This window comes from Elephantulus edwardii, unplaced genomic scaffold, assembly GCF_000299155.1.
Source record: "Elephantulus edwardii isolate Elephantulus edwardi_28Jun2011 unplaced genomic scaffold, EleEdw1.0 scaffold00045, whole genome shotgun sequence".
Taxonomy (NCBI): domain Eukaryota; kingdom Metazoa; phylum Chordata; class Mammalia; order Macroscelidea; family Macroscelididae; genus Elephantulus; species Elephantulus edwardii.
This window is the reverse complement of record NW_006399795.1, coordinates 3063241-3090846: the sequence shown is the minus strand read 5'-3', so window position 1 is coordinate 3090846 and position 27606 is coordinate 3063241. Positions and strand designations below refer to the sequence as shown.

At 42.6% G+C, this 27606-nt stretch overlaps 1 protein-coding gene across 1 annotated transcript in view; it reads left to right on the top strand.

Annotated features, from left to right (window-relative positions):
- KIF1B (kinesin family member 1B) overlaps nt 1-19475 on the top strand; it is a 201412-nt gene extending 181937 nt beyond the window's left edge. Inside the window, exons 37-47 of the mRNA XM_006885766.1 lie at nt 5250-5364; nt 6799-6932; nt 9188-9249; nt 10555-10700; nt 11363-11602; nt 12185-12256; nt 16518-16639; nt 17507-17659; nt 17974-18166; nt 18319-18437; nt 19433-19475. Coding sequence (XP_006885828.1) covers nt 5250-5364; nt 6799-6932; nt 9188-9249; nt 10555-10700; nt 11363-11602; nt 12185-12256; nt 16518-16639; nt 17507-17659; nt 17974-18166; nt 18319-18437; nt 19433-19475 — 1399 coding nt within the window. The remainder of the gene's footprint in view (nt 1-5249; nt 5365-6798; nt 6933-9187; nt 9250-10554; nt 10701-11362; nt 11603-12184; nt 12257-16517; nt 16640-17506; nt 17660-17973; nt 18167-18318; nt 18438-19432) is intronic.
- Nucleotides 19476-27606: the final 8131 nt, after the last annotated feature.

Below are 27606 nucleotides of genomic sequence, written 5' to 3'. Positions count from 1 at the left end.
TTTATGCAAGCAGGGCAGAGGCTGTTGTTGTTTGAAAGCATCTTGAAAGGAACAGGAAGGATAAGGATGCTAAATTCTGTCTGATCCTGATTGAGAGCCAAAAAACTTTTTATTTTAAATAAAATTTTTATTTTATTCTGGTTTACTTGCAAAGTTTGTATGCATTCTTTTTCACCAAAAGACTTTTTGAGGTTATAATAATGTAAAAAAAATCACAAACTCAACTGTCATTAAGTCAGAACTGACTCAAAGCTGACCCTCCAGTGGGTTTTCAAGGCTGTAAATTGCACAGGATATTCCCATCTTTCACTCACCCGCACAGCCTCAGCTAGATGTGAACAGAGAAGTGTTTTTTAAATAATTTTTTTTCATTGTTGAACATTTTCTTTCCCCCCATTCTACAGTGCACCCCTTTTTCCAGATCATTGTCATATATCGTTGTCATTGTTGTTGCTCTGTACTGTTGAGTAGGAACTGACCCATAGCTGATCCTCCGGCAGGTTTTCAAAGGCAGTTAATCACACAAGAGGAGATTGCCCATCCTCTCCAGTGGAACAACTGGTGGATTCAAACCAAGTGCCTTCAGGATTGCAATGCAGCTTCTTGGCACTGTAATTTAGATATATATTATGTTCAAAAAAATTCAGACTATTGTCGAGTTAGTACCAACTCATAGCTGACCTCCAATAGGTTTCCAGAGGCTATAAATAGCTCAGGGAAGAAATTGCCCTTGTTTCGCCTATTAAACAACTGGTGGATTCGTGCTGCCTGCTTTTGGGTTGGCAATGCAACTCCTTACCCACTAGGCCACCAGAGCTCCCCGTGTGTGTACTTGTTGTTGTTCTATGCTGTCAAATCAAAACCAACTCACAGCTGAACCTCCAGCATGTTTTCAGAAGCTGTAAAGTACACAAGAGGAGATTACCCATCTTTCTCCCGCAACTCCTTACCACTTAGCCGCACGAGCTCCCTGTTGTATGTCAGAGGCATTTCTCCTGATAGACTGACAGTGGACTAAAACAAAGGCCAGTACTTCTTTTCATCCCAGACCATGTTAATGTTAACAACTGACTTGACTTTCTCCTAACTTCACAGCAACTTCTGCCATTCATAATATTAAATAATATCTAAAATAACTATTAGAGGTGGTTTTCTTCTATGCCCAGCATGATCCTTCATTGAATGTCTCTAGAGAGAAACCCATGCCATTGTATGCCTGTGTCAACTGTCCACCGGAGTCTCTGTTAATTGTCTGTTTTAATTCGTTTTGCTTATCAGTGGATTAGTCCCTTTTTTTCTCTTTGCCTTTTTCTTTCTTCTTTGTGCCAAACTAACAAAAGCCTTTTCTATGTTTTGCAGGCTCTTTCTTGATAAGGATATTCCTAGGTATTTTCTGTTTGCTTTTTTGCACATACAGAGTTGAGTGTAATAGACTGCTTTATGTTGCTTTGATTCCCATTTTTGTGCATTTTCCCCCCATGCAAACCTAAGCTATACCTCAACCAGCACAATACCTTCATTTTTTTTTGTTTTATACAGTATTTGTTTTTTTTATTATTAATTTGAATGAACATTTACAGCAATTGTGGATTTCCATTCATTCTTGTTGCACTTTTCTCCCCCCCCACCCCACCCCACCCCACCCCCACCCCCAGTTCACTCTTCATTGGTATACAGTCCCCCTGCACCCTCCCACCCTCACCCCGAGTATACCTTATTTTTACTCCTAGGACACTTCTTTATGCCCTGGGTCTGTCTATCGTACATACAGTTCAGCTTCTTAAATGATTTGTAGAGTTTTGAGTTGTTTTCTTACTCCATTCACTAAACTGTTCATTTTATTCTTGTGTCCCCTGCCCTCGCCAGATTTCCCTTGCCCATGTTACTAAGTAGAATGTTTCTCCTGTCATTTCAGTGTCTTGGGCTTTGTTTCTGGTCGTTGTCATCTCTGTCAAAAGCTTAAAGATGTCTTGCCCTGCAGCTTAGCCTCTTTGTTTACTTCTTACCTTGTCTTGTCCTGTACAGTCGTAGAGACCACTTTAGTTATTTGACTAGCTGAGTCTGTGAGGAACAGCTCATCTAATTTTAAAATATTTTTCTTTGTGTTATTAGAAATTATTTGCTTAATATCTTCTTTAGAAGTTGGGTAGAAAAATAATAGTTATGAAGTGAAGGAAATTTTTCTCTGATTACAAAAGAAAACTAAAGAAAATGATACATATAATATAGCCTAAAATGTTTATAAAAATGCATATGGTTAGTAAAACTGACTTATTTCATTTTAGACTGATGTCATCAATGTAATGCATATATTTCAGTCTGAACTGTGCATTCTGTCCACATTTCAGAAGGTCTCCTAATTGACTCTCTTTAGAAGGTCAATCAGCCATGACTGTTAATGTAAAAAGCTTGTTTTTAAACTACTCAGCATTAACATAGTCAAAAGAATACATCCTACAAGATTATCATTGAAACCTATTTCTCTAATGATGATACTGGGGTCCAGAATATCTTGAGAAATCCATTTAGAACCATCTCCTAAGCTCTTAAGGAACCACTCTTAAGACCATTCTTTTTTTTTTCAATTTTTAAAAAATTTTATTTTATTCTATTATTTTGTGTGTGTGTGTGTACCATCAAATCAGATTTGACTGGTACAGGAGGAAATTGTCCCTCCTTCTCCAGCAGAGCATCTAGTGGATTCAAACCACATACCTTGGGGATTGCACTGCAGCTTCTTGCCACTAGGCCACCAGAGCTCCCTGCTTAAGACCCTTCTTAAAGGATCTCTTGTGGCCTAGTGGCAAGACCTGCACTGCAATCCCAAAGGCACCCAGTTCAAATCCACCAGCTGCTCTGCTGGAGAAGGAGGAGCAGTTTCCTCCTATGCCAGTTGGATCCTATTAATGGTACACAACAACAACAACAAAAAGACCACTCTTGTAGTCTTGTTTTTCACCCTAAATTCTGTTGCCAAACTTGATTTTTACCAGTTTTATTTCTCTTTACTAAAATCACCTTTCAGTAGTTGTCACCATTTGAGAGGATTCTGAAAAAAAAGGGCTATATAACTAAAAAAAAAAACAGAAAAAGTTTTCCTAACATCCAGACATTTTAGTGGGACCAAAAAAATTCATCATCCTTCGTGTTGACAGAATGTCTACTAGTGAAAATTTCTCTTTGATATCAGTGTCAAACCTGAAAACAGAAATGAAATGTAAAAGAAGTTTTCTTAAATGAACTCAAAATACCTGCTTCAGTTGAAAGGTGGCATGAAGAGGTACTGCTGTGCTTTGGTTTAGAACTTAATGAGTCACAGATTACAAGCAGCTTTGACAAGAACTTGTACCAGGCATCACCACTGATGTGCTCTGCTTCTATGATGGGACAGGTAGGTCTCATGCCAGGGTACATTGAAAATGCAGTGAAAGAGCAGAGAGTTGATGCTCACACTTCAGTTCTGCTAACGTAGTGAATAGCATCATCAAAACCTAGAATTCCACTGAAACCAAATCAAAGTGAAGATCTAAGCAGAGCTCTGTGGAATTAATGGTTTCCTGCTGAACCCACTGCTCAGGAGCTGTGGACAGACTCCCATTGCCCTTCAATACAGTTGCTTGTTAGCCATCCTGACCACTTCATGCCTGTGTCTTGTTGTTGCTCACTGACTGATGTCTAGAGTTTTATCTAACACAGTTCCTGCCTCAGAAGCTAGACTTAGGTCTTAGAGAAACTACAAAATTAAAATGACATGACTTTACACGCTATCATTTGGAAAATGAGGAGTTGGAAGTCAAGAAGTTCACTTTTGGAAATTATTTCTTTTTCCTCTGTGATAGTTTCTGGAGAGAGAACTGTGAGAATGTGTTGAGAAACAGGATGTGCCAGCCATTTGTCATTAGAAGTCTAGAAAAGGCAGTACAGTCAGGTTATAATTTTGAAAGGAATAAGGGTGCAGGTGCTGAACAGGGTACAGTTGTGCAGACACTCCATTTGAATCAAGTGCACTGTACAGCAACATCTGAGGGGGAGAGGTAGTGGTGATGGAAAATCCTCTTTGCTAGGGTGTCCACAATGTCTCCCCAACACTTAGCAGAGATCTAACACTGCTGTTCAACTTGGTTCAGTAGTTCAGATGAGATTTGAATTTGAAGGTTTAACTAGGTAGGGTTTGTGGTATTCTACCAATAGGGAAAAAGATAATAAAAAACTTTAAAAAAGAGTATGTTGTTGTTGTTGTTATATGCCATCGAATCAGAACCAACCCATTGCTGACCCTCCAGCGGGTTTTCCGAGGCAGTTAATTGCATGAGAGGGGAGATTGCTCACCTTTCTCCAGTAGAGCATCTGGTGGATTCAAACCACATGCTTTTGGGATTTCAACAGCATCTTACCACTAGGCCATCAGAACTCCCAGAAGAGTATATGATGATGTTGTGTACCATCGAGTCAGAACCGAGCCATATCTGACCCTCCAGTGGGTTTTCAGACACAATAAATCACATGCAGGGAGATTGCCCACGCTTCCGCAGAGCAGCTGGTGGTCTCAAACCTAGTGAGATTGCAGCGTAGCTTCTTAACACTAGGCCAGCAGAGTTTCCTAAAAAGTATATAAACTTTTCTCAAGTTAAGCTTTGTTACTTAAATGTAAGGTTGATTTTTTTCCAATAGAATTTTGGAAAACTAACACTGATGGGCTTGCCTAGCTCTGGTGTTTAAAATGTGTCCTATTAATGGAACATCAGTTTATAGCCATTTTATTAGCTTTTAGTTATACCAGGGCACTCTCTCTCTCTCATTCCTCTGTCTGTGTCTACTGGTAAGCCTCCCAGATAAGTGTGTGCGTTTTCTTAGCCTCAGCAGAAGTAGGGTTTTCAGTGTTCAGAACTCTTAATAGGAAACAGAAGCTTACCAATTACTGAACATTTTCTTCCTGCTCTTGTCACAGGCTGTCAGGACAGCTTGCTTTGTCTGTCTGTCTTCCTTCAGTCATTTATCCCTTCCACCTTAAACCCTTTAATTGATCTCACTATTTTTAATTTTTACAGTAAGTGCTCCTGGATGATGTGTGGAGACAGGAGAAAAGGGGAATCTTCCTCTGGGATATAAGGATTCTGTTTGATTTTGATGTGTTGAGAGTATTGGTGGATGTTAAAATTCTGTGTCTTTAATGACAGTGACAGTGTCTGAACTAAGGTACTGTCATTTTCTTTTAGATGAATGACTGCTCTGCTCTTTCTCACCTTTAGGACCTTCTACCGCTTTGAGGCCGTGTGGGACAGCTCCCTGCATAACTCCCTCCTTCTGAACCGAGTGACTCCCTATGGAGAAAAGATCTACATGACCTTGTCTGCGTACCTGGAGGTGAGGAGCCTGAGGCTACAGTGACTAAAGAATGGCCAGCCCTGATCCGGGGGTAGCTTCCAGCATGCAGTGCTCAGGGAAGATCGGACTTATTTTTCCTCATTGCCTCATATCTTTAGGCACTTCCTTTTAGTAGCCTCTACAAACTGTTCTGATTCTAGTAGAGCTATTCTTATTTGCTGTTTAATCAGCAAGTCACATGATTTTCATTGTAACTTCAGCTTTTATAGTTTAGGAGCCTGGTGGCTCCTTGAAAGGTCAGCACTGTGAGCTCACCAGCCGCTCTATTGGAGAAATATCTGGCAGTCTGCTTCTGCAGAGATGTGCAATCTCAGAAACTCCAGGCCCCGCTCTGCCCTACAGGCTTGCTAAGAGTTGGAATTGACTCCAGGGCAGTAGGTGGCTTTTGTAATCTATCCACTGGTCTTCAAAGAATTTATGGGTATTTTTGAACACTCTTGGCTCCAGCAGCCAGGAAATTAAAAGATGTATTGCAATTGGAAAGTCTGCTGTTAGAGACCTCTCCAATGTACTGAGGAGCAGTGATGTCAGTCTGGAGACTAAGGTGCACATTATACAAGCCGTGGTCTTTGCAGTTACTTGCTATGCATCAGAAAGACAATGACTAGGGATGATTGAAGGAAAATTGATGCCTTTGAGCTGTGGTGCTGGAGAAAAGTATTGAATATACCATGGACTGCTAAGAGAACAATAAATTCATCCTGGAGAGGGTTAAACCAGACCACTCCTTAGAGGCAAGGGTTCTGAAGCTTGATCTGACATACTATGGACACGTTGCAATGAGGGACCAGTCCTTGGAAAGGGACATTATGCTTGGGAGGGTGGAGGGACAGCACAGTAAAGGAAGACCCTCTGTGAGATTCAGTGACTGGGGTAATGGGAATAGGTGTGTTGGAGACTGTGAGATTGGCACAGGATAAAGCAGGGGTTAAGGCTGTTGTACATAGGGTCACAGGCAACTCAATGGCACATAACAACATTTTTTTAAGACACTATCACCTCTTGTTGTTGTGCACAGAGGTTAGTAATAATTAACAGCACAGACTTTAAGCACTCTTAAGTTCAAATCTTTGTGTGTCCTTGGACAAATTACTTCACCTTTCTGTGCTTCAGTTTCCTAACTGCTAAAACAGATTGATTTACCTTGGAAAGTTGTTGAGAAGTTATATAAAAGAGTTTAGAACAGTCATTGGCATATAATAAAAACTCAGTAGATATTAACTATTATTGTTACTGCAGCTGGGGAAAAGAGAAAAGTAAATCCATCTGCAAGCAATTCCACTAGCGTACACATAATCCTCATAGAGTTGCTGTTGCAATGGTTGATGGGTCTGCAGCCCTGCAGCCCCCATGCCTGTGACTAGCTTTCCACTGCCTGCCTGTTCACTGAGACGCGTTCCCGTTTGCCTTCAGCTGGATCACTGCATTCAGCCAGCCGTCATCACCAAGGACGTCTGCATGGTCTTCTACTCCCGAGATGCCAAGATCTCACCACCACGCTCTCTGCGCAGCCTCTTTGGCAGTGGCTACTCGAAATCTCCTGACTCGTAAGTCATTGACACAAGTTTAGTTTCTAGTTTATTTGCCCGTTGTGGAAGCGGTAGTCCTCTAGGTACTTCGGCTCACTATTTCAAGGTTAGTTTTACTGTCTGTAAACCATCTTGGTAACTGCTACCTAGAGTGCAGTGGCTTAAATGTTGGGATTTATTAAAATGGTGATGGATGGATGGATGAATTAATGGATAAAAGAAGAAATATTGTGAAGCTATTCAAAGCAATTTTTTAAGAAATAAATATTCTTTTCATGTCATTATTCTTATTTCTAATAAAATACCACTGAGGTTTTCTTCTTTCTAGGGTTTGTTACCTATGTTTAAGGTATATAAGTCTTATCAAGAATAATACAGTGAATATCTGTGCATCACCATTCAGCTTAAAAGCAATTACATATTATTGTGCATTCAAATATTCTTAAGTCCCCTTTCCTACTGCTCATGCCCCCAGAGTTTGTGTTTATCATCTCACAAGAGCCTAGATTTCTTTCCCTCAAGCCTTTTCTCTTATGATTCAGAAAGGCACATGTTTCTTTTTCACACTTGTCTTACAGTTAATAGTTTAGCATTTCATTTTCTTTTTTTCATGCTGTTGAAATTGGAATGTTCAAACAATGAAATGAAGAGTGGCTCCTTCAAGAAAATACCCTTATTAAATTCAGAATTAGAGGAAAAGAACAGTCCCTTATGAGAAATGTGTAGATTGCAGTCCCTACAGAAGACATAGTGCCTTAGGTAGAGAGAATTGAGATCTTCCTAGTTGTTTGGTTTTTTATTGTGATTTTAAGTTTACAGAAAAGTTTTTTTTCATTCATTCATTGTTGCATTTTTTTCCTCCCTCCCCAGTTCACGTTCTTTATTTTTTTCGTAATATTTTAATACAAATACAAGCCAAACTTAATTTTTTTTAAGTATTAAATTATTAATTTTAATGAAAATTTACAGACTTTGGATTTCCATTCATTCATTGTTGCACTTTTCTCCCTGCCAACATCTTCCCCCCCGCCCCCAGTACACTCTTCTCTTTGAACAGTAAAAGAAAAATTCTATCATTGTTTTACAATCCCTCCACCTAGGTCCACCCTACTATGCAGCCTTCGTTCTGGACTCCTGTCATTACAATAATACCAAATCACATATCTCTTTTAAACAGTTTTCTCCCTCATCTGTTTCAATGCATTAAATACTATTTACCCCATCTTTCTCATTCTCCCCCTAACCCCAGTGTCAGTCCTGTTCTACAACAGTGGCACCAGTGGCACCATACAGTATTTGTCCTTCTCTGACTGAGATACTTCACTCAGCATAATGTCCTCCAGAGTCACCCATTTTGAATAATATTGCATGACTTCCTTGTTTTTCAATGCAGCATAGTATTCCATTGTGTGAATATACCACAGCTTCTCTGTCCATTCGTTTGTTGATCTCTTTCTCTATTTTTTTAAATATTCATTCATTGTTGCACAATTTCCTCCCTTCCTTCCCCTTCCCCCAGTCCACTTTGTGATGCACCTCTTATGCTGGACTGCTATCATATATAGAATGCCTAGTCATATATTCCTTTTAAACAGTTCTTTCCTACATCTGTTCCAATGACGTGTCCATTATCCATCCCATCTTTTCCTGGTTTCCCCTCAACCTCCCATATCAGTCCCACTTTTTAACAGTGGTGTTAAGTAAATAGTATTTGTCCTTCTGTGACTGAGATATTTCCCTTAGCATAATGTCCTCCAGAGTCACCCATGTTATGTAATGTTTTGCGAGTTCCTTGTTTTTCATTGCTGTGTAGTATTCCATTGTGTAGACATACCCTAGTTTTTTGTCCATTCACTTGTTGATAGGCACTTGAGTTGCTTCCATCTCTTTGCTGTTGTGAATAACACAGCAATAAAAATGGGTGTTTGGTAGGCAGCTCTGGTTTCTTTAGGGTATATTCCCAGTAGTGGGATTGCTGGGACAAATGGTATTTCTATTTCCAACTTTTTGAGAAAACACAGACCACCTTGCATAGTTTTTAAACCATTTTACACTCCCACCAGTAGTGAATAACGGTGCTAGTCTCTCCACAACCTCGCCAGCATTTGTTTGCTGCCCTGTTGAACTTTGCTATTGTTGCTAGAGTGAGATGATGTCTCATAGTTGTTTTGATTTGCATCTCTCTGATAGCCATGAAGACCTTCCTGGTTTTACTCTATACAAAATTAAGTCTTTTTTTTTTTATGGTTTTTTTCCCCCTTTCTTTCAAACAGCAATCGAGTCACTGGAATTTATGAACTCAGTTTATGCAAAATGGCAGACACCGGTAGTCCAGGTAAGCTCTTAGAGCCTAGGAGTTGAAGGATTGTCACTGCATATCTGTGAGAGATATTTAAAAATTAGGGAATCTATAGATTAAGAATATTTTAAAAGCCATGTATGTATGTATATATGTATTTTATGAGCTCATATTTTTAGTGGCAGTAGTTGTGGGAGTTAGCTTTTTCAGAGTTGCAACATTACTATAACATGCATTACACACATCCTCTCTCATGCGTATTGCTGTCAGGTTGAATCTGACTCATAGCTGACTCTGCGATGGGTTTTCAGAGGCTGTAAATCTTATGGGAGGAGATGGCCTATCTTTCTCCCACAGAGCAGCCAGCGCATTTGAACCACTTGCCTTTGGACTGGTGGTGCAACTCCCCATCCACTAGGCCTCCAGCGCTCCCTTGACATTCAGTACAGTTATAAAAATTATATTGAACAAGTATTGCTGAGCTCTGAGATACTACTTAAAAATCTGAATGAATTAGAATTCATTGTCTTGAACAGTTTGATAAGCATATCTCTTTTTCCCCCCCCAAAGATAATTTGGTGGCATAACTTTAAGAATTTTGATCTTTTGAAAGATAAACTGTTAAAGTCAGCATGCTGTGACTTTTTTCTCTTTGTTTGGACAGCTGTCCTTCCTCCAGCACTGTGGGTTTCAGTACTTTGTGTGTCTGTGCTTGCAGACCGCAAGTGACAGTCTGGAGGATTTGTGTGGTGTTTAAACATTTGATTAATTTCATTTAAATCATTAGGGGAAATGTACAGAAAAGAGGTCAGGTTCTCACAGGAAATACTTAGATAAAAAAAGATAACTTTGAGTATGGTTCCAAGTCTCAATCACAGCTAATTATAGTGGTCAGTTACCTCGGGAAATATAAATTAATGTACATTCATATGTTTTCTGTGTAACCAGTTTAACATTTAAAAAAGGAAATAGGAAGATGAAAGGGCAGAAGCCACCTGTAATGTGCCATCCAGACGTGTGCGTGGATGACCCTGCTCACTTTTTTCATGAGTGTGTTTTTACCTATTTCAAATCCTACTGCATAGAATATTTTCTCATATATTTTTACCTGTTATAAATATCACATTTTCTCAAGTTACACTGCAGTCATCATCATAAATTAAGAACGTAAAACTCAGTTAAGAAATGGAATTGTTTTTGGAGAAGAAGAATGTGTTTATAGCAAAATCTCATGTATTTTGATGCCAAACTACGTGAGTTTGCCATGTGTATGGATTATTAACTTATTTTGAGCTAAAATTGGAATTAAGATTTTTCTAAATAAAATCCGTTTTGTTTTAGGCATGCAAAGGAGGAGAAGGAAGATCTTGGATACGTCAGTGGCATATGTCCGGGGAGAGGAGAACCTAGCAGGCTGGCGGCCCCGCGGGGACAGCCTCATCCTTGAGCATCAGTGGGAGTTAGAGAAGCTGGAGCTCCTCCACGAGGTAAACCAGAACTCAAATGTAGCACTTCCGTGGTACTCCCCACATGAAACCTTATATTAGAGGCTGGCTTGCTTGCTTGCTTTCTTTCTCTCTCTCTCTCTCTTTCTTTCCTTTTATATATATATATTTACACAAAAAGCAATTGCTTTATTTTAAGGAAATGTACATCTCACAAAGGTGTACAGGTTGGAGGTTCCCCCAGTCCGTCTATTTTGATAGACACCAGAATGAAACTGGAAATTCTAATTGAGCATATAAAATGCAAAGGTATCCCACATGCCAGATCTTCATGTATCTATCACTTAATATGACCCAATGCACCTTACCATTTTATTTTCAGGAACATGACTTGAAGTAGTCAAGAAGTTCACAAACACTTGCCTTTACCTTCACGTAAGCTAGTGATTTGGGGGAGGTCTCTTCTCTTCCTAGGGCAAGGAATTACATTTCCAGCTGTGAACTTCCAGCATCTCTCCTGAATCGTGTATACTGAGAACCAGGCTTCCCTCTAACAGCAATTCAGGGGGGTCTGGTGCAACACCCCCATAGCAGGTAGCACCCTCTGACCTCCTCCATGGCCTGGCTGTAGAGGCCTAATATTTTGCTTAGTAAAGTCTTCATGAAGTTTGTGTTTGCTGAGGCAGTCATGTTGGTCTTCTCAGGTGGAGAAAACCCGGCACTTCCTGCTGCTGCGTGAACGACTTGGTGACAGCATCCCCAAATCCCTGAGTGACTCACTGTCCCCTAGCCTCAGCAGTGGAACCCTCAGCACCTCCACCAGCATTTCCTCTCAGATCTCAACTACCACCTTTGAAAGTGCCGTCACACCCAGTGAGAGTAGTGGCTATGACTCAGCGGACATTGAAAGCCTTGTGGACCGAGAGAAAGAGCTGGCAACCAAGGTGTGAATCCCTTCCTCTTTGCCCAGTGTTTTCCTGCTGTTAGATTCTGTGACCAGACTTTCCGTTTATCTGTTCTCGGTACATTTCTTCTCTGAGCCTCCATTTCACAGCCTGTGATAACCCTATGGCTACAGAATTAATTAAGATTCCATTTTTGCCTTGAATAAGTGGACAGCCAGTGGGACAAAGTTTATAGACTAGTGGGTGACAAGAATGTGATAGAGGTGTTCATGGAAGGTGATGGGAGCCCATGAGAGGCCTCCCAAGAGTGGACTCATGGAAGATGCAAGGGTTGGGGGCCAACCAGCAGGCTGAAAATGAAAAGGGATATATGGTTGTATTCTTAAGGAATTTCTAAACTATAGTGTTGGAAGAATTCACTTTTGTGTCTTAAGGAGGACATTTTTATCTACCTGTTTTATCATATACCTTTGTCAGACTTCCTTGCTATATGCTTGTTACTGGGTGTTTGGGCAACAAACTGCCTTGTGGATCTCAGTGTCCTCCTCTTCTCTCCTACATTGTGATCATTTAGCTGTGGAAATTTTGTGTTCCATTTACACCCTTCTCTATCTTCCCTAGTGCCTGCAACTTCTCACTCACACTTTCAACCGAGAATTCAACCAGGTCCATGGGAGCATCAGTGATTGCAAAGTGAGTATATTGACTGGTTTTCAGCAAGCATATTAGTAACTAATTTCTCTACAGCTTCTCTGATCTCCTTTCCCCCAGATAACGTGGCTTTTAGGTGGTGTCTTAGTTCTGTAGTACTGCTATAACAGAAATACCACAAGTGGTGGTTTTAACAAAGCATTTTTTTTAAAAAGTCTCAAGTCTAGGGTGCCAACTCTGTAGGAAGGGGTTTTTTTCCCTCTCTTTTGAGTCTAGGAGTTTACCAGCGTCAGGTAAAACACCATATTCCACGCCCAGACTCTTCTTTCAGGTTGCAGTAGATCCACAGCTCTGTGCTTGCTTCTCTCTCCTTTAATCTTTTACAGGATAAAAGGTGGTGAAATCTATACCCCAGGGAAATGCCCCTTGTATCAGTCACACCATGGCCGTGACAGGATTTAAGGGTGTGTGGCTCACCCATGCTTTATTGCCTGCCTTGCATCAGGACTGACTGGGGCAGAGCACATGGTGCAGGATGATTACATTGTTCCCTAACTGTCACACCAGAATCATGGCCTAGCTGAGTTGACACGCTCTGGAGGCAGAGAGTGAGAGGGACACACTTCCATCCATGTCAGACATCAGCTCAAGATGGTCATACCGTGCTCGCTTTGGCAGCACATATACTAAAATTGGAACGATACAGAGAAGATTAGCATGGCCCCTGCGCAAGGATGACACGCAAATTCGTGAAGCGTTCCATATTTTCGACCCTGAAATGAACCAGTCTGTAACGAAGGCTAATTCCTAACTCCTTTCACCTACAAATTTCGTCTTTGGATACAAAGCTAAGTGGATAGTCCTTACCGAGGGACTGTTTCAAAAAGAGGCAGGGAGAAGAAGAGAAAAAAAAAAAGATGGTCATACCATCTTACTGAAAAATTGTGATACATCTGCTCTTAAGTTTATCTCAATTTTTCAGTCAGGACACTGGTTAGAGTATTTGTCAATAGGGAACATTATTGGTTTGCATACAGTAATTTATATACATTGTATATAACTAGTTACCATTGACCTATTAAGGGCCTGTTAAGACCCTTTCTTCTTGGGTCCACCCTGATTCTTTCCTATTGTCACCCCTTCCCACCCCATTTCTTTTTCTAAATTTATACACATCCTACTAGTTACTCTTATTTTTTACGATAATTGTCTTATACAGTATTTGTTGTTATGGAACTGAGTCCACTCAGCACAATGCTTGCTGTCTAAACGATTCCATGTTGTACGATATTTTACAGAACCATTGTTTCCTTAGTGCTGCATAACATTTCATTGTGTGAATGTTCCACAATTTCCCAGTCTATTATTTCAGGGTGGGTTTTTTTTAATTGTGGAAAATATTAAGGTAATACAAAGTAGGCATGATTGGTGAAAGATAGATAGGCCGTGTGGAAGAGCTAAAGAGAAAAGAAAACACAGGGGGAGCAAGACCCCTAGAAGGTCATGAGTGGAACCAGACCTGATGGCGTGCTGCCGGGAGGAGGGAGGAATCCATTTGTTTGTTGATGGGCCTTTGGGCTGGTTCAATTCTCTGGTAAATAATACTGCTGTGAGCAGTGTGCATATCTCTGTTCATGTCTTAGTTCTGATTTCCTCAGGGCATATTCCTAGCACTGCAGTATTAGCTGAGACATACAGAATTTCTGTGTTCGGTTTTTTGAGGAAACATCAAACTGGCTTCCAGAGTGATTGTAGAAAACATTCTTACTTCTCCTTAAATCTCTTAGAGAAGAATATAAGGTATTATGTCAAGATTATAAAGACATTTAACATTCCTGGTGGCATGACATTTTGTTGCCTCACCAGAGCAAAGTGTTCATACTTGTAGAATTTATGCATTTTATTCTGTTCTAGACACCTTGACTTTTTTTCCCCTTTTTGTTATTTCTTAACTGCTCCAAAAGCTTATTCTTGCTTGGGGGTTCTTTGTACTTGTGCCTTTGCCTGGAATGGTGTTCCAGATATTCTTATGAAGGTGGCCTAGTGGTAACGATCTGTGCTGCCAACCCAGAGGTTCAGATCCACCAGCTGCTCTGTGTGAGAGAGATGGATCGTCTCCTCCTATGCAGTTTAACCCATTGGAGGGTCAGCTGTGAGTGGGTTTCAATCCAGTGACACACAACATCATCACAACTCCCGATTCTTAAGCTTTAAGGAGTTGAAAAACAAAATCAAGCCACGTGTGGCAATACTTAAGGATACTTTGGGTAGAATGTTAAATGATCCAGGAAGTATCAAAAGAAGATGAAAGGAGTACACACAGTCACTGTATCAGAAGGAATTGGCTGATATAGAAGAATTTCATGAAATAACATATGAGCAAGAGTGGTGATGGAGGAGGAAGTTAAAGTTGTTCTGAAGGACTTGGCAAAAAACAAGACTCCAGGAGTTGAGAGCATACCAAAAGAATTATTTCAACAGATGGTACCCTGGATGTGTTCACTAAGTTGTACCAGGAAATCTAGAGGACAGCCAGCTAGCCAGCTGGCCAACTGACTGGAGAAGATCAATATTTGTTCCCATTCCAAAGAAAGGTGACCCAACAGAGTGCAGAAATTATCGAACAGTAAAAAAAAAAAAAAAGGAAAAAAGAAAAAATATCGAACAGTATCATTAATGTGATAATAATCACATGCAAGCAAGATTCTGCTGAAAATTACCCAAAACCATTTGGAGCAATATGTCAACAGAGAACTGCCAGATGTGCAGGCTGGATTTAGAAGAGGTCGTGGTACTAGGGATATTATAACTAATGTTAGATGGATCATGGCAGAAAGCAGAGAATACCAGAAGGATGTCCACCTGTGCTTCATTGACTATGCAAAGGCTTTTGACTGTGTGGATCACAACAAGCTATGGCTGACTCTGAGAAGAATGGGAATCCCAGAACATTTGATTGTGCTAATGAGAAACCTATACTTGGACCAAGAGACAGTCATCAGAACAGAGCAGGGAGACACTACATGGTTCAAAATCAAGAAGGGGGTCCATCAAGGATGTATTTTGTCTCCATACCTTTTCAATCTGAATGCAGAACAGGTCATCCGAGACACTGGACTGTACAAGGAGGAATGTGGCATCAGGATTGGTGGAAGAGTCATCAACAATCTGCGTTATGCAGATGACACAACCCTTCTTGCTGAAACTGAGGAGGATCTCAAGCGCTTGCTGCAGAAGGTTGAGAACTGCAGCCTTCAATACGGATTGAAACTCAGCATCAAGAAAACAAAGATTCTCACCACTGGGCCAATTGGCAGCATCAGTATGGATGGTGAAGAGATTGAGATAGTTAACAGTTTTAGTTTACTTGGCTCCACAGTCAACACTCTTGGTAACAGCAGCCAGGAAATCAAGAGACGAATTGCATTGGGAAAGTCAGTTGTGAGGAACCTCTAAAGAGTACTGAAGTGCAATGACGTCAGGCTGGAGACTAAGGTGCACCTGAACCTGATCCAGGCTATAGTCTTTGCAGTTACATGCTATGCATCAGAGAGTTAGACAGGGACTAGGGATGATAGAAAGAGAATTGATGCCTTTGAGCTGTGGTGCTGGAGAAGAGTGTAGAATATACCATGGACTGCTAGGAGAACATACAGGTTTGTCGTAGAGAGGGTGAAGCCAGAATGCTCCTTGGAGTCAAGGATTCTGAAGCTTCATCTGACATACTTTGGGCATGTTGCAAGGAGGGACTGGTCCTTGGAGAGGGACGCCATGTTTGGGAGAGGGGAGGGATGGCGTAGGAGAGGAAGACCCTCGATGAGATGGATCGATTCTGTGATTGGGATGGTGGGAATGGGTGTGTTGGAGACGAGGTTGGCACAGGATAGAGCGGCATTTAGGGCTCTTGTACATAGGGTTGCTATGAGTCACAAGCAACTCAATGGCATATAACAACAACAACAACATTGAGTGCCTCATTGACCACCTTTCCCATTAAAATGAAAGTCCCACAGGTTTAAGCCTTTGCCATCTTGTCAGAACAGATCCTGGCACCTTATAGATGCTCAGCACAGAGAGGACTATTTGATTAATATGTGAAGCTGGTAGCAATACCCAAGCCAGTCTTGCCTCTCCTACAAAAACCTTGGTTCCTATCTACTGTGGAATACAAGCCGTAAATTATTTGTAGGGTTATTTTCCTCAGTGACCTTGAGTGACAGAAGGTCACAGGCTGTCAGAATCCCTTACTGTGAGAGCGCTTGCCTTGTCTGAATCTCACACACTGTGTTCCATTCGTTTGCAGTTGTCTGACATCTCTCCAATTGGACGGGATCCCTCTGTGTCCAGTTTCAGCAGTTCTACCCTCACTCCCTCATCCACCTGTCCCTCTCTGGTGGACTCTAGGAGTAACTCTTTGGATCAGAAGTAAGTACCCAGATGTCACTCTTTAAGAAGCTGATCTAAAAATCAAGAAAGGTGCCATCTTTCCTCCAGCTCTGGTTCTCAGTGGAGGGCGGCACCCTCCCATGAGGCCACGGTGGGAAGTATAGGTGAGCAAATGGGAAATGAGTAGTTGTGCTGGAGAAGTCTTGAACATACCATGGACTGCCAAGAAAACAAACAGGTGTCTGCTTGGAGAGGGTGAAACCAAATTTCTCCTCGGAGGCTAGGATTTCAAAGCTCCGTCTTAAATACTTTGGGCACATGTCTAGGAGGGAGTGATCCTTGGAGAAGGACATCATGCTCAGAAGGGTGGAGGGATGACACAGGAGAAGACGACTCCAGATGAGATGGATTGATTCAGTGACTGAGGTAATGAGGGTAGGTGTGTCAGAGACTGTAAAGTTGGTACAGGATAGAGCAGGGCTGTTGCACATAGGGTCACTATGAGTGGCAAGCGACTTGACAGCACATAACAACTGGTTTCCAGGTGAAGCTGATGCTCCTCGACAGTGAAAAGTACTCTAGATCCATAGCCCTAGGTGTGGCTGTCTGACTAAAGAGAAACAGAGAAGTTCATGTTCAGAGAACTTGAGAACAGGAAGAGAGACTGTGACTTGGTGTCCTCAGTTGTCCATTTTCATTTTTAACTTCAAAAGTATGACTCCAGTTGAATGTGAAATCCTCTTTTGAAACTAGCATGGATTGTCTGCTGAATGCTCGAGAACCAATGTTGGCAAGGCCTGCAGGGTTCTTCGGGGTACACATTCTATTCCTCCTGGTGGGGTTTTTGACACATTATACATTGGCTTTTACTGAGCCCCTTATTCCCCTAACCTCTCTGTTTTAAAGGACACCAGAAGCCAATTCCCGGGCCTCTAGTCCCTGCCAGGAATTCGAACAGTTTCAGATTGTCCCAGCTGTGGTGGAAACACCCTATTTGGCCCGAGCAGGAAAAAATGAATTTCTCAATCTTGTTCCAGATATTGAAGAAATTAGAGCCGGGTGAGTACCATGCTGACTAAAATGAAAGGTATAAAATGATAAATCAGCAGAGGACTCTACCTGCAGCTCGTCTGTGGGAAGTCATCACTCCAGTCTTGTGCTGACTGAGTTTGGGTGAAAGAGCTGTATGACTATTAGCTGCAATGCGATGCTGTCTCCACACTGGCGGGCGTCACTGTGCCATGCTGTGTACTCCTGCTGCATCGCTTTAATGGATAAGACTATCATCCTAATAGATGGCTTAGTGTAGATGAGACTTGTTCCAGTGGTTTTTTTGCAAGGAAACATACTGCTTCTGTTACTGCCCTTTTCAGCAACGTGGTCTCGAAGAAAGGATACCTGCACTTCAAAGAGCCACTTTCCAGCAACTGGGCTAAACATTTTGTCGTGGTCCGTCGCCCATATGTCTTCATTTACAACAGTGACAAAGACCCGGTGGAGCGTGGGATCATCAACCTCTCCACAGCTCAGGTGGAGTACAGTGAGGACCAGCAGGCCATGCTGAAGGTCAGTCCTGCCCTTTTCTGGTTGTTCATTGCCCTACACCCCAGTTGCTTTGAGGGAACCCTGCTTAGAGGTACATAATTTTTCCCTCATCTCTGGCCACATGAACATTGCCCAGTATCTGTAGTAACTTTCTCCTCTGCTGTGTCTTTCAGACACCTAACACGTTTGCCGTGTGCACAAAGCACCGCGGGGTCCTTCTGCAGGCGCTCAACGACAAAGACATGAACGACTGGTTATATGCCTTCAACCCACTTCTTGCTGGCACAATACGGTGAGAACTGTTTCTGGTTTTGGTTCCAGGGATGTCAGCATAAATAGGAAAGAAATTATTAGCTCTAGACAAGTTGCAAATAGAAGGAAGACAGGAGTGTCCGTACAGCTGCTTGTAGGGTAGTGTCAGAGACTCTGCTTCTCATAAAGTGTAGTCTTGCAACCATTAAAGGGACTGGTCACACTTAGACATGATTAATCTCTTTATGTTCTTAAGGGATTGTAGCTGGGGTCTAGGGGACTAAGTAGAGGGATCTCCCAGTATCCAACCCTGATAGATCCTCTGAGGGCCTGTGTCTTAGGGTCCTCGGGGTGGAGAAGACCACCTATGTACTCAGCAAACCCAGAAATGTGGGCCTGCAGGGCAGACACGGAACTAATACAGAAAGTGCCCACACTCCCACTCTCCCCTCCCCGTTAGGAAAGTCTGCTGTGACCAGCTTCTCCTTGCCCTCTAATCTTATGTAAATTTCCCCTCACATTGAAACAGTTGAACCATTCCCATTCCACAGCAACTCTTCATCACAATCACCTTCACTCACTACCTATGCAGCCTTTAAATCTTGGAAAAGATCTCAAGCTTTTTTTTGCACCAGATCTCACTCATAGTTGTCTGTTTGGTTCCAGGTCATAACTGACACACACTCACCCCACCAAAATCAAGTTCCTGAGGCTCTTAATGAGAGGAGACTGCTTATTGGTCTCCGAAGGAACCGCTGTTCGATTTTAACTGCCAGCCTTTGAGTTAGCAGCAAACCTCTACATGGACTCTGCATTCCAGGCTCCCCTTCTTTTGCCCTAAAGTAGGTCTAAGATCTTTACGCAGCTCTTCCAGTTTACCTACAAAATCAAACTGAAGATACACTTAAGAACAGCTCTTCTTCGTAATCTAAGGAGTGGAGCATTCAGAGAGGGAACCACAGAGGAAAAAGATCTGTGAAGAAATAGCACCTGAAACCAGTTTGCTAATCCTGTCATCTCATCTCTCTCCTACAGGTCTAAACTGTCTCGCAGACGCACGAGCCAGCTGAAGTACTGACTGCACCCTCACACGCCTTCAGAGACAAAGAAAGTGTTACCTCTCATGCTCTTTGTGATTCTTGACGGTTACTCTTGTATGTGATCCTGTGGCTTAACCACCCCCTCCTTGTCCGGCACTCTTCTAGCACCCTTTCCCCCCATCTCCATGGCTCTGGACTCCTTTCTTTTTTCCTGTGCTCAGAATCTTGTTAGTAGCATGTGGCCTAACAAAAGGAAAAAAGAAAACAAAACAAAAAAAAACAAAAACAAACCAAACCCAGAGAGGATCCAGTGAATCTTCCAATTATTTTCTGGTGTAATTTGGCTTCATTTTGTATGATAGGTCCCCATCATGACCACCTCTGATGTCTGTGCTGCTGTCTTTGGCTATCTTTGTCATCTTTCAAAACCACTGTGTAATTTTCCTTCTGATTTACCCTGTTGGTGATGATGATATCATTTTCATTTTTTTTGATTGGCTTCGTGATGAAGGGAAGAAACAGCTGACCTTTCTAGAAACAAAGGGGAAATTCCCTGGTCTCGTTGTCTCAGGCCTGCAAGCTTTCCTTTCAGGGAAATGTGGTGCTGAGCTTAGAAATGGGACATTTAAAAAAAAAAAGAAATGGGACAGTTATCTTCTTTGGGATGAAATTAGGGCTCAGTTAGACCTTAGTGAGGGAATTTCCATTTAGTGCAAGTGAGAAGAAACAGCTTTTTACTAAGTCTCTTAAAAAAGGTATTTCAGATTCAGAAGGACCACAGAATTTGCCAGTGAGACATGAGGGCAGGCAGTTGGAAAGCCTGCAGTTTGTCACACCCAGGATTTCTCTGAACTGTGTTTCTAAGTTTGGAGAGAGACTCTGCAGACTTCTAAATTCTGTCCCTGATGATACACTGTCATACACAAGTATTCCACAAGGCGGCGGTGTTTCACTTGCCTATGCTGAACTTAATGGTCTTTGTGACCTGGTGATTGATTGTTGGAGATCACTTTGATCAGGGGACTGTAGCCTCCACTTGTGAACTTGGAAGTCTGACTCTGAATCTAGTAAATAAACTTGTCAAAGAATAAGAAGCAGTCTCTCTATACTCATAAACATAGCAAGCTCCGCTTTCCTGAACCCAAAACTAAAGCTAATCCCCTACTACCACTTTAATAATAATAGTAACAATACAAGAAAGTACCTGAAGGTGGAGAAGAGTATCTACTTGAGCTCTGACCCTGATATCAGGGCCTGATATTCTCTGCTTGCATCCATCCTGTCTCTCCTGTGCTACTCTTCTCCTCTCGATGGGTTTAGAAATAGTGCAAGAAAAGAAAGGATGAAGCTCTCTGCTGATGGTGTCTCCTCTGGCAGGCCAGGTCTTAGAAGGTGTTTTACTCTCAGCTGCCAGCTGTGCTACAGTAAGGCTGAGGGAGATGCCTCTAAGTGGCTGTTATTTGGTCACCCTTTACTTCCCATATTGCTACCATCCTTTGCCTTCCTTGATGGAGCATCTTTGTCACCATCCCTTGGGAATTTGGGGACTCACCCACATTCCCACCTGGAGGATGCCGGGCTCTTGGCCCTGAGGGTCCTGACTCTCAGATGGTGGAAAATTGGAGGACTGTCTGGTTCAGGCAGCAGAGACCTCAGGCTTCATCCTGCAAGATAGTTGATAAAGAGGCTTGTCACCACCCAAGCCCTGGCTTCTGACCTGACCTGTCTCTTCAGTACAGGTCTCCCAACTGCACTTGTCACAGCTACCTTGAAAAGAGAAGAAAAGGCAGGAATCATGGGCTGAAAAGCGATGAGTAAAAACTGAGGGATTTTTCCCCCCACTTACCTTTCTTCTTTCCTTAAAACATAGGTCACTAACTGTAATGTTACTTGTTTTTCCTTAATGGTATGTGAGATTTTTAAATGTAGGTAGAGTTTCTTCGTTGTTTAATGGACACAGTATGCCCTCTGGTGTATACTCAAACCAGGATCTGTCTATGCATAGAGACTGCCTCCTGGGCTGAATTAAAGCTAATTTCAGGGAAATGAAGATGAAATTGGAAGATTACTTTAAAAATGAATTCACAGATGATGCTGCTGTTAGGAAGTCTGGTAGAAAAACAAAAGACCCAGGTCTGCGGCCAGGGGAACTGGAGAAGGCTGACAGAAAGCGTGTAATAACACTAAAATGACTTTTGGTTTGTCTTCTAACGCAAAACTGGCTTGGGAAGTCTTTGCTTTGAAAGTGTTAGGTATTATTAGAATGAGCCAGACTGGACCATCTGTCCAGAGAAGGCATGTGAGGAAGCCCTAACAAGATGGCAGCCCAGGGGTGCACACAGAATGCTGGGTGGTGTCTGCACCAAGGACAAGTACAGGCAGCCCCTGGAGATCTCCCTGTTTCTTGAGGGGCACATGTTCAAATTGGAGTTGAAACCATCTCAGAATTGATGTGACCTCTCCATGCCAGGCTGTCCCCACGTTGACACTCTCAGAGGGTGCTCATGGCAGGAACTCTGCCTGTAACCGTAGTCTCAGTGGGAAAGTTAAATTTACTTTTGAAGAATATATGAGTTTATTTGTGCCTAATGCATTTCTGATTAATCCTAACATCTTTTAAACAAAGGGAATAAATTAAACAAGGATAAAAAATGCTCATGAAAATTGAAATGAGTACCCTGTAACTATTCGTGTCTTCCTCCCCTCAACTCCTGCTGGAGAACATCTCAGCCTCACCACACAGAGCTCACAGGCCCGGCCCTCCTGACTGTATCCTGGTCTGGGGGTCAGTCAGCCTTCAGGCCCCAACTGTGCATAGGGCCAGCCAGCCCAGGCACACAGGCAGGCAGGGGACAGCCACTGTGGCACCGGGCCGGTCCCTCAACCCAGTGCTTGGTTACAGAGTGGTTTCTCAACCAAGAAACCAGCCTCTTGTGGTGGTGATGTTTATATTGTTCTTCTTCAGTTACATAGAATTTACACAACTAGCCATATTTTATATGGCTTTTTCCCAGCTCTCCTTAAGGAATAAATTAAACCACTATGAATGGACTTGGTGTATCCAAAAGTACGATGACTTTTCCTGGCACATGTTTCAAAGCAAAGACTTTGTTGCCTGCTGCTTATTATCTGATTTACAGGGATATTTAATTTTGTAAGGTATATGTATATTTATACAGCTGTAATTAACTGCACAGTGGACTGGAAAAGAGTATTCTCTTGTGTGTAGCATGATCGGTACTCGGCATTTCCCTCGTGTTGGGTCCCCCTCAGGCTCTCCTGGACAGAATCAGGGGCTTCTCTGTCTTTCTGCCTGGGTCCTTCATTTTTCCTTTCAGTTCCCTTTGAAAAATGTGATTGTTAACCTGCTCCTTAAAAAGCCAAGACTGATTCTGCTCCCACTGTCAGCAGGGTGCTGAGTGTCTGGGCAACAGGCCTCTGACGCTTGCGCACTGCAGCTCTGTCCTCTGTGGCCACGGAGTCAACCAGGCTGAGGGCCGGGCCGACTGTGTGAAGCAGGAACGTCTTCATTTGTGCTTCCTTAGCAAGTTGAGATAGCAACGGAGAGATTATTTGATGTTGTTCAAAAGGCCATTTATGGATTAGGACTTGAGCCCTACAAAAATGGAGGACAGTCTCCTGTCATTTAAAGAGTAAATGATAATTGGTACAAGATTCACATTCAACACTCAGAGCCACATGGCTGTGCTCAGATGGGAAGTCCGAGCTGAGGTTGGTCTCTTGGAAGCCCTGGCTATTGTGTGTTGTTTATTCGTGTCTCAGAGATTTTTTTTTCCTTCATGCTGCATATTCTAATTCATTGACCGAGGAACCCATCAGTCAGCCTTCTCACATTGAGGGTGTCGTCTCCGACTCTGTGGCTCCAGAGTCCTCGTCTGTTGAGAGTCACGTCTCTTGTCACCATCCTCATGCACCACAACAAAACCCGTGAAGCATAAGTGGCCTTTTTGAACCAAGATTTTTGCAAACTGATCTCTCCCCAGTGAAGGAGTTGAGCACATTAGCAACAATGTACATTATTAATTTCTGATTTTCATTTTCATGTTTTATTTTGTAAATATTACCTGATGTTTGGAGCTTGAGTATACAGAATGTAAATATAGTTCTTGTATTTGTACTAATTCTGATTCTTTGCTATATATATAGCCTTAGGTGTGCAATGCAGACATTATCTAACTGTGTATGGTAACCTAGCATCACAGAATTATTAGTGAACGAGGTAAAAATAATAAAGGTACAGCCAGTGCATCTGAGGCTCTTGGTGTGCATTTGTTGTTGTACTCTTCGAAGGTCTTGACCCAAGGAAGTCTTTTCTTGACGTGGGAATACAGTGCCTTCCTGAGAAAAGTGGTGGTGCTGTGACCTGTGTATTCTTCTCCGATGTGCAAAACAGTGGTTATTGTATAATAATGGTGTATGTATAATGGTGTAGTGTATAAAACATGGTGTCATTTCTTTGGGAAACTACCTCCCAACCGAATCTGGAAGTGACATTTTAACTGGAAGGTTTGCCTTTCCCCCATCATCCCCCATCATCTCATTACATACCTGCTGCTGATTCTGGAGTGTTCTTGTGGGGCTTTAAAATCACTGTGTCTACTTAATAAGCACCGTTGCGGCAGAGCACCAGCAGGGAAGACTGGCCTGGGTGCTTGTGGAGAAACAGAAGGTGGGGAAGAGGAACAGCATTCAGGGAGAAAGCAGCAATGCATTCACTGCCGTTAAATGCACTGCACTGCACAGCCCTCCATTCCCCTGGAGGATGGCACTCGTGAAGCAGAGCTGCAGTGTCGTGTGCCAAGTTTTGCAGGAAGAAGGAAAGCTGCCGCTTAGACTGTGACGGGAAGTCCTCCTTAGAAGATGACAGTCGAACAGCCTCCTCTGTCAGAGGAGGCCGACCCCGGGACAGAGTGTCCTCCAGCAGCACGCAGAGCCCTAGGCAGGAGTGTCCTCAGGAGATTCACAAGGAAGGTAAAGCTGATGTGTGGCGTGACCTGAGGGGCAATAGAGGACATCAGAAAGTAGGGACACCGATGATTTAGAGGTGAGGTGAGGACTTTGGACTTTTTCCATTGGGTGGGAAGCCAATGAAGGGTTTAGTAAAATTTAAGTGATCTTTCTGTGTTTTTAATTGAGCACTTGGGCAGTTCAGTGAATGTATGTGGGAATGAGCACAGAAGTAGAAGGATTATAAAAATCGTGCTGATTATCATTGATCCAGACCCAGCCCATAGCTGACGTCCAGTGGGCACAGAAGGAGCCTACCCATCTTCCTCCCTTGGAGCCCTGCCTTTGGGTTGGCAGCACTGCTCCTTGCCACTAGGGCCCCAGAGCTCCTAGTAACCCAATAGGCACGTGATGGTATCTTGTACTAAGGAGACGCAAGGTGGTGAGAAATGAGCAGGTTCAGGACATGTTTCCAAGTTGAGAGCTGGCACAGTTTATTATTGGGAGAGACTGCCTGGAGAGAGAATATACAGTGACTCAATGGATTTGGGGCTGAGCAAAGAACAGGGTGGCACTTTCTTAAGATTAGTATACTAACAGTTAAAGGGTGGTGGTTGGTAGGTGCTGTCAAGGCAAGTACGACTTAGGCACCCTGTCAACAACAGATCTGAACCCTGTCCTGCCAAATTCCCTTGAGCCCATTTGGTGCAGAAATTGTGTTAGTCCATCTCATTGAGGGTCTTCCCCTCTTTTGATGACCCTCCCCACCTTTGTGAGCATGATGTCCTTTTCTGAGGAAAAGTGTCTCCTATCAACATGCCTAAAGTATGTGAGACAGCTTCACCGTCTTTGTCGCCAAATTAAAAAGTAGTACTGAATTAAGAATTTTCTTTTGATCTTGTTCACTTTGAGGTGCCCACATTTCCACCGTGTGGTGGATAGGGCAATGGATATACAGATTCCCATCCGTTGGTCCGCTCGGGCAGCATCCTGCCACTGACTGGTCACGTGTCTGTGGTCCCTGTAGGTGTTTGGTTTTTGAAGATCAAGCCACTCACCTTTTATTTATTATTTCCCCCTAATGGTTTTGAAGACCCCAAATAGAGTGAACAAAGGGGACTCTGGAATGCCTTCCCGTCCCTGCAGTGCCTCTTCCTTCCCAGCTTCGTTTTCCCACCCGGCAGCCTCCCAGACTACATCACCGCATAACAACCAAACCACTAAGTAAGAATCACGGCCCAGCCAATCTGACACGTCCTTTTGACTGTCACAGCCAGCACCATACTCATTTCACACCTTACTGCTTGTGACAGCCAGGCATGTGGATACTGCAAAATCGTTGTTTGGGGGAAGGTTTCTCCAAACAAAAATACCCATGGCGTTTTGTAGATATGAAATGTCAGATAACAAGATGGTTGATAAGTGAGTAAGTATACTCATTGGATTAAAGAGAAAGGTTGAGAATGGAGATAAATACTTAGGTCAGGAAGAGAGGCAGCTCTACCCCTCCTGGGCCACCACAAGAAAAAGACTAATAACTCAATTAGAAAATGGGCAAAAGACATGGGAAGAATACATTCACAGAGGAAGATATTTGAATGACCAACAGACACATGAAAAAATGTTCAACATCACTGGCAATAAGAGAGATGTAAATCAAAACCACAGTGAGGTATCATCTCCAGCAGCAGTGTTAAAGTTTAACAAGACTGCATGTAATAAATGTTGGAGAGGATGTGGTCACAAAGGAGCTCATGCATTGCTGTGGGATTGTAAAATGGTACAACTCTGGAAGGCAGTTTGGCGCTTCCTCACAAAGCTGAATATAGAAATTCCATGACCCAGCTATTCCATTGCTTAAACTATGCCCTAAGAAAATGAGAACTAAGGCGCAAATGGAGACGTGTACACCAATGTTCATAGCAGCATTATTCACCATCACAAAAATGTGCAAACAGCCCACATGTCCAAGCACAATCTAATGGATTGAGAAAGTATGGTACATTCATACATTATAAGACTATGCAGCATGCAGGAGCAACGATTTTGTAAGTCACTACCTAACTTGGGAGGGACTGGAGAGCATTATGCTGAGTGAACTAAATCAGGCCCATAAGGACAAATACTATATAAAAACCATTATTGTAGAATGAGTATGAGGATCCAAGGCGGGGAGGTGGGTGGAAGCAGAGGGGTGAGGATGGGTAGGGGGTGGGGTGGTTAATCACAGGGTTGAACAATTTGATGGATGGAGGTGAGAGTGAAGGAAATGGGAAAGATCCAGTATGAAAAACAATGTATTTGAATGTTGAAAATAAATCAGTATAAATTTACAACGTTTAAAAAAAAAATCTCAAGCTTTTGAACAGCTCATGCAGATAGTAGAACATGACAACCATGGTGAGGAAATACTTGAAACAGTAAAAATCGTCAGTCATTTTGAATCAGAACCGGCTCGCAGCTGACCTTTAACAGCTTCCTAAGTCTGTAAATTACACGGGAGGAAATTGCTGTTTCACTTGTGGAGCTGCTGGTGCATTCGCTCCCCAAAAGGGCACGGCCTTTGAGTCAGCAGCCCACCTCCCTGTGGATGAAGCCGCTAGAGCTCCCTATTTGGGAACAGAGGGAATTGATACCAGAGTAGTTAATAGGCATCATGGGTTGAACAGTGTCCAAAAAAAAAATACAGGTCAACTGGGCTATCTATCCTAATGCTCAGTATTTTATAATTATTCTGTGTGTTGTTAACCTCTGTGATGTTAATGAAGGAGTGTGGTGGCAGAATCAGAGGCTGAGGGGAGAAGGCTGGGCGGTCTCCTCTCATGCGATTAACTACATCTGAAAACCCATTGGAGGGTCAGCTGTGGGTCAGTTCCGACTCACATCAACAACATGTGATGGCAAAAGAGAGAAGCAAACAGAGGGCCCCTCAGTACTACCAAGAGGGAAGATCCAGAACTATATCCTTTGAACCCCAGTCCCTGTGCTGAGAAACTTCTGGAACCAAGCGACAAAGAGAGAGACTTCCCCTAGTGCCGGCACTTTGAGCTCATTCTTCTAGTTTCCTAAACTGTGAGCAAATAAATGACTGTCATTAAAGCCATCCATCTGTGGTTCCTCTATTGTGTACATAGCTGACCCCCCGGTGGGTTTTCAAAGGCAATTAATCTCATGGGGAGGAGATTGCCCATCCTCCCAGGG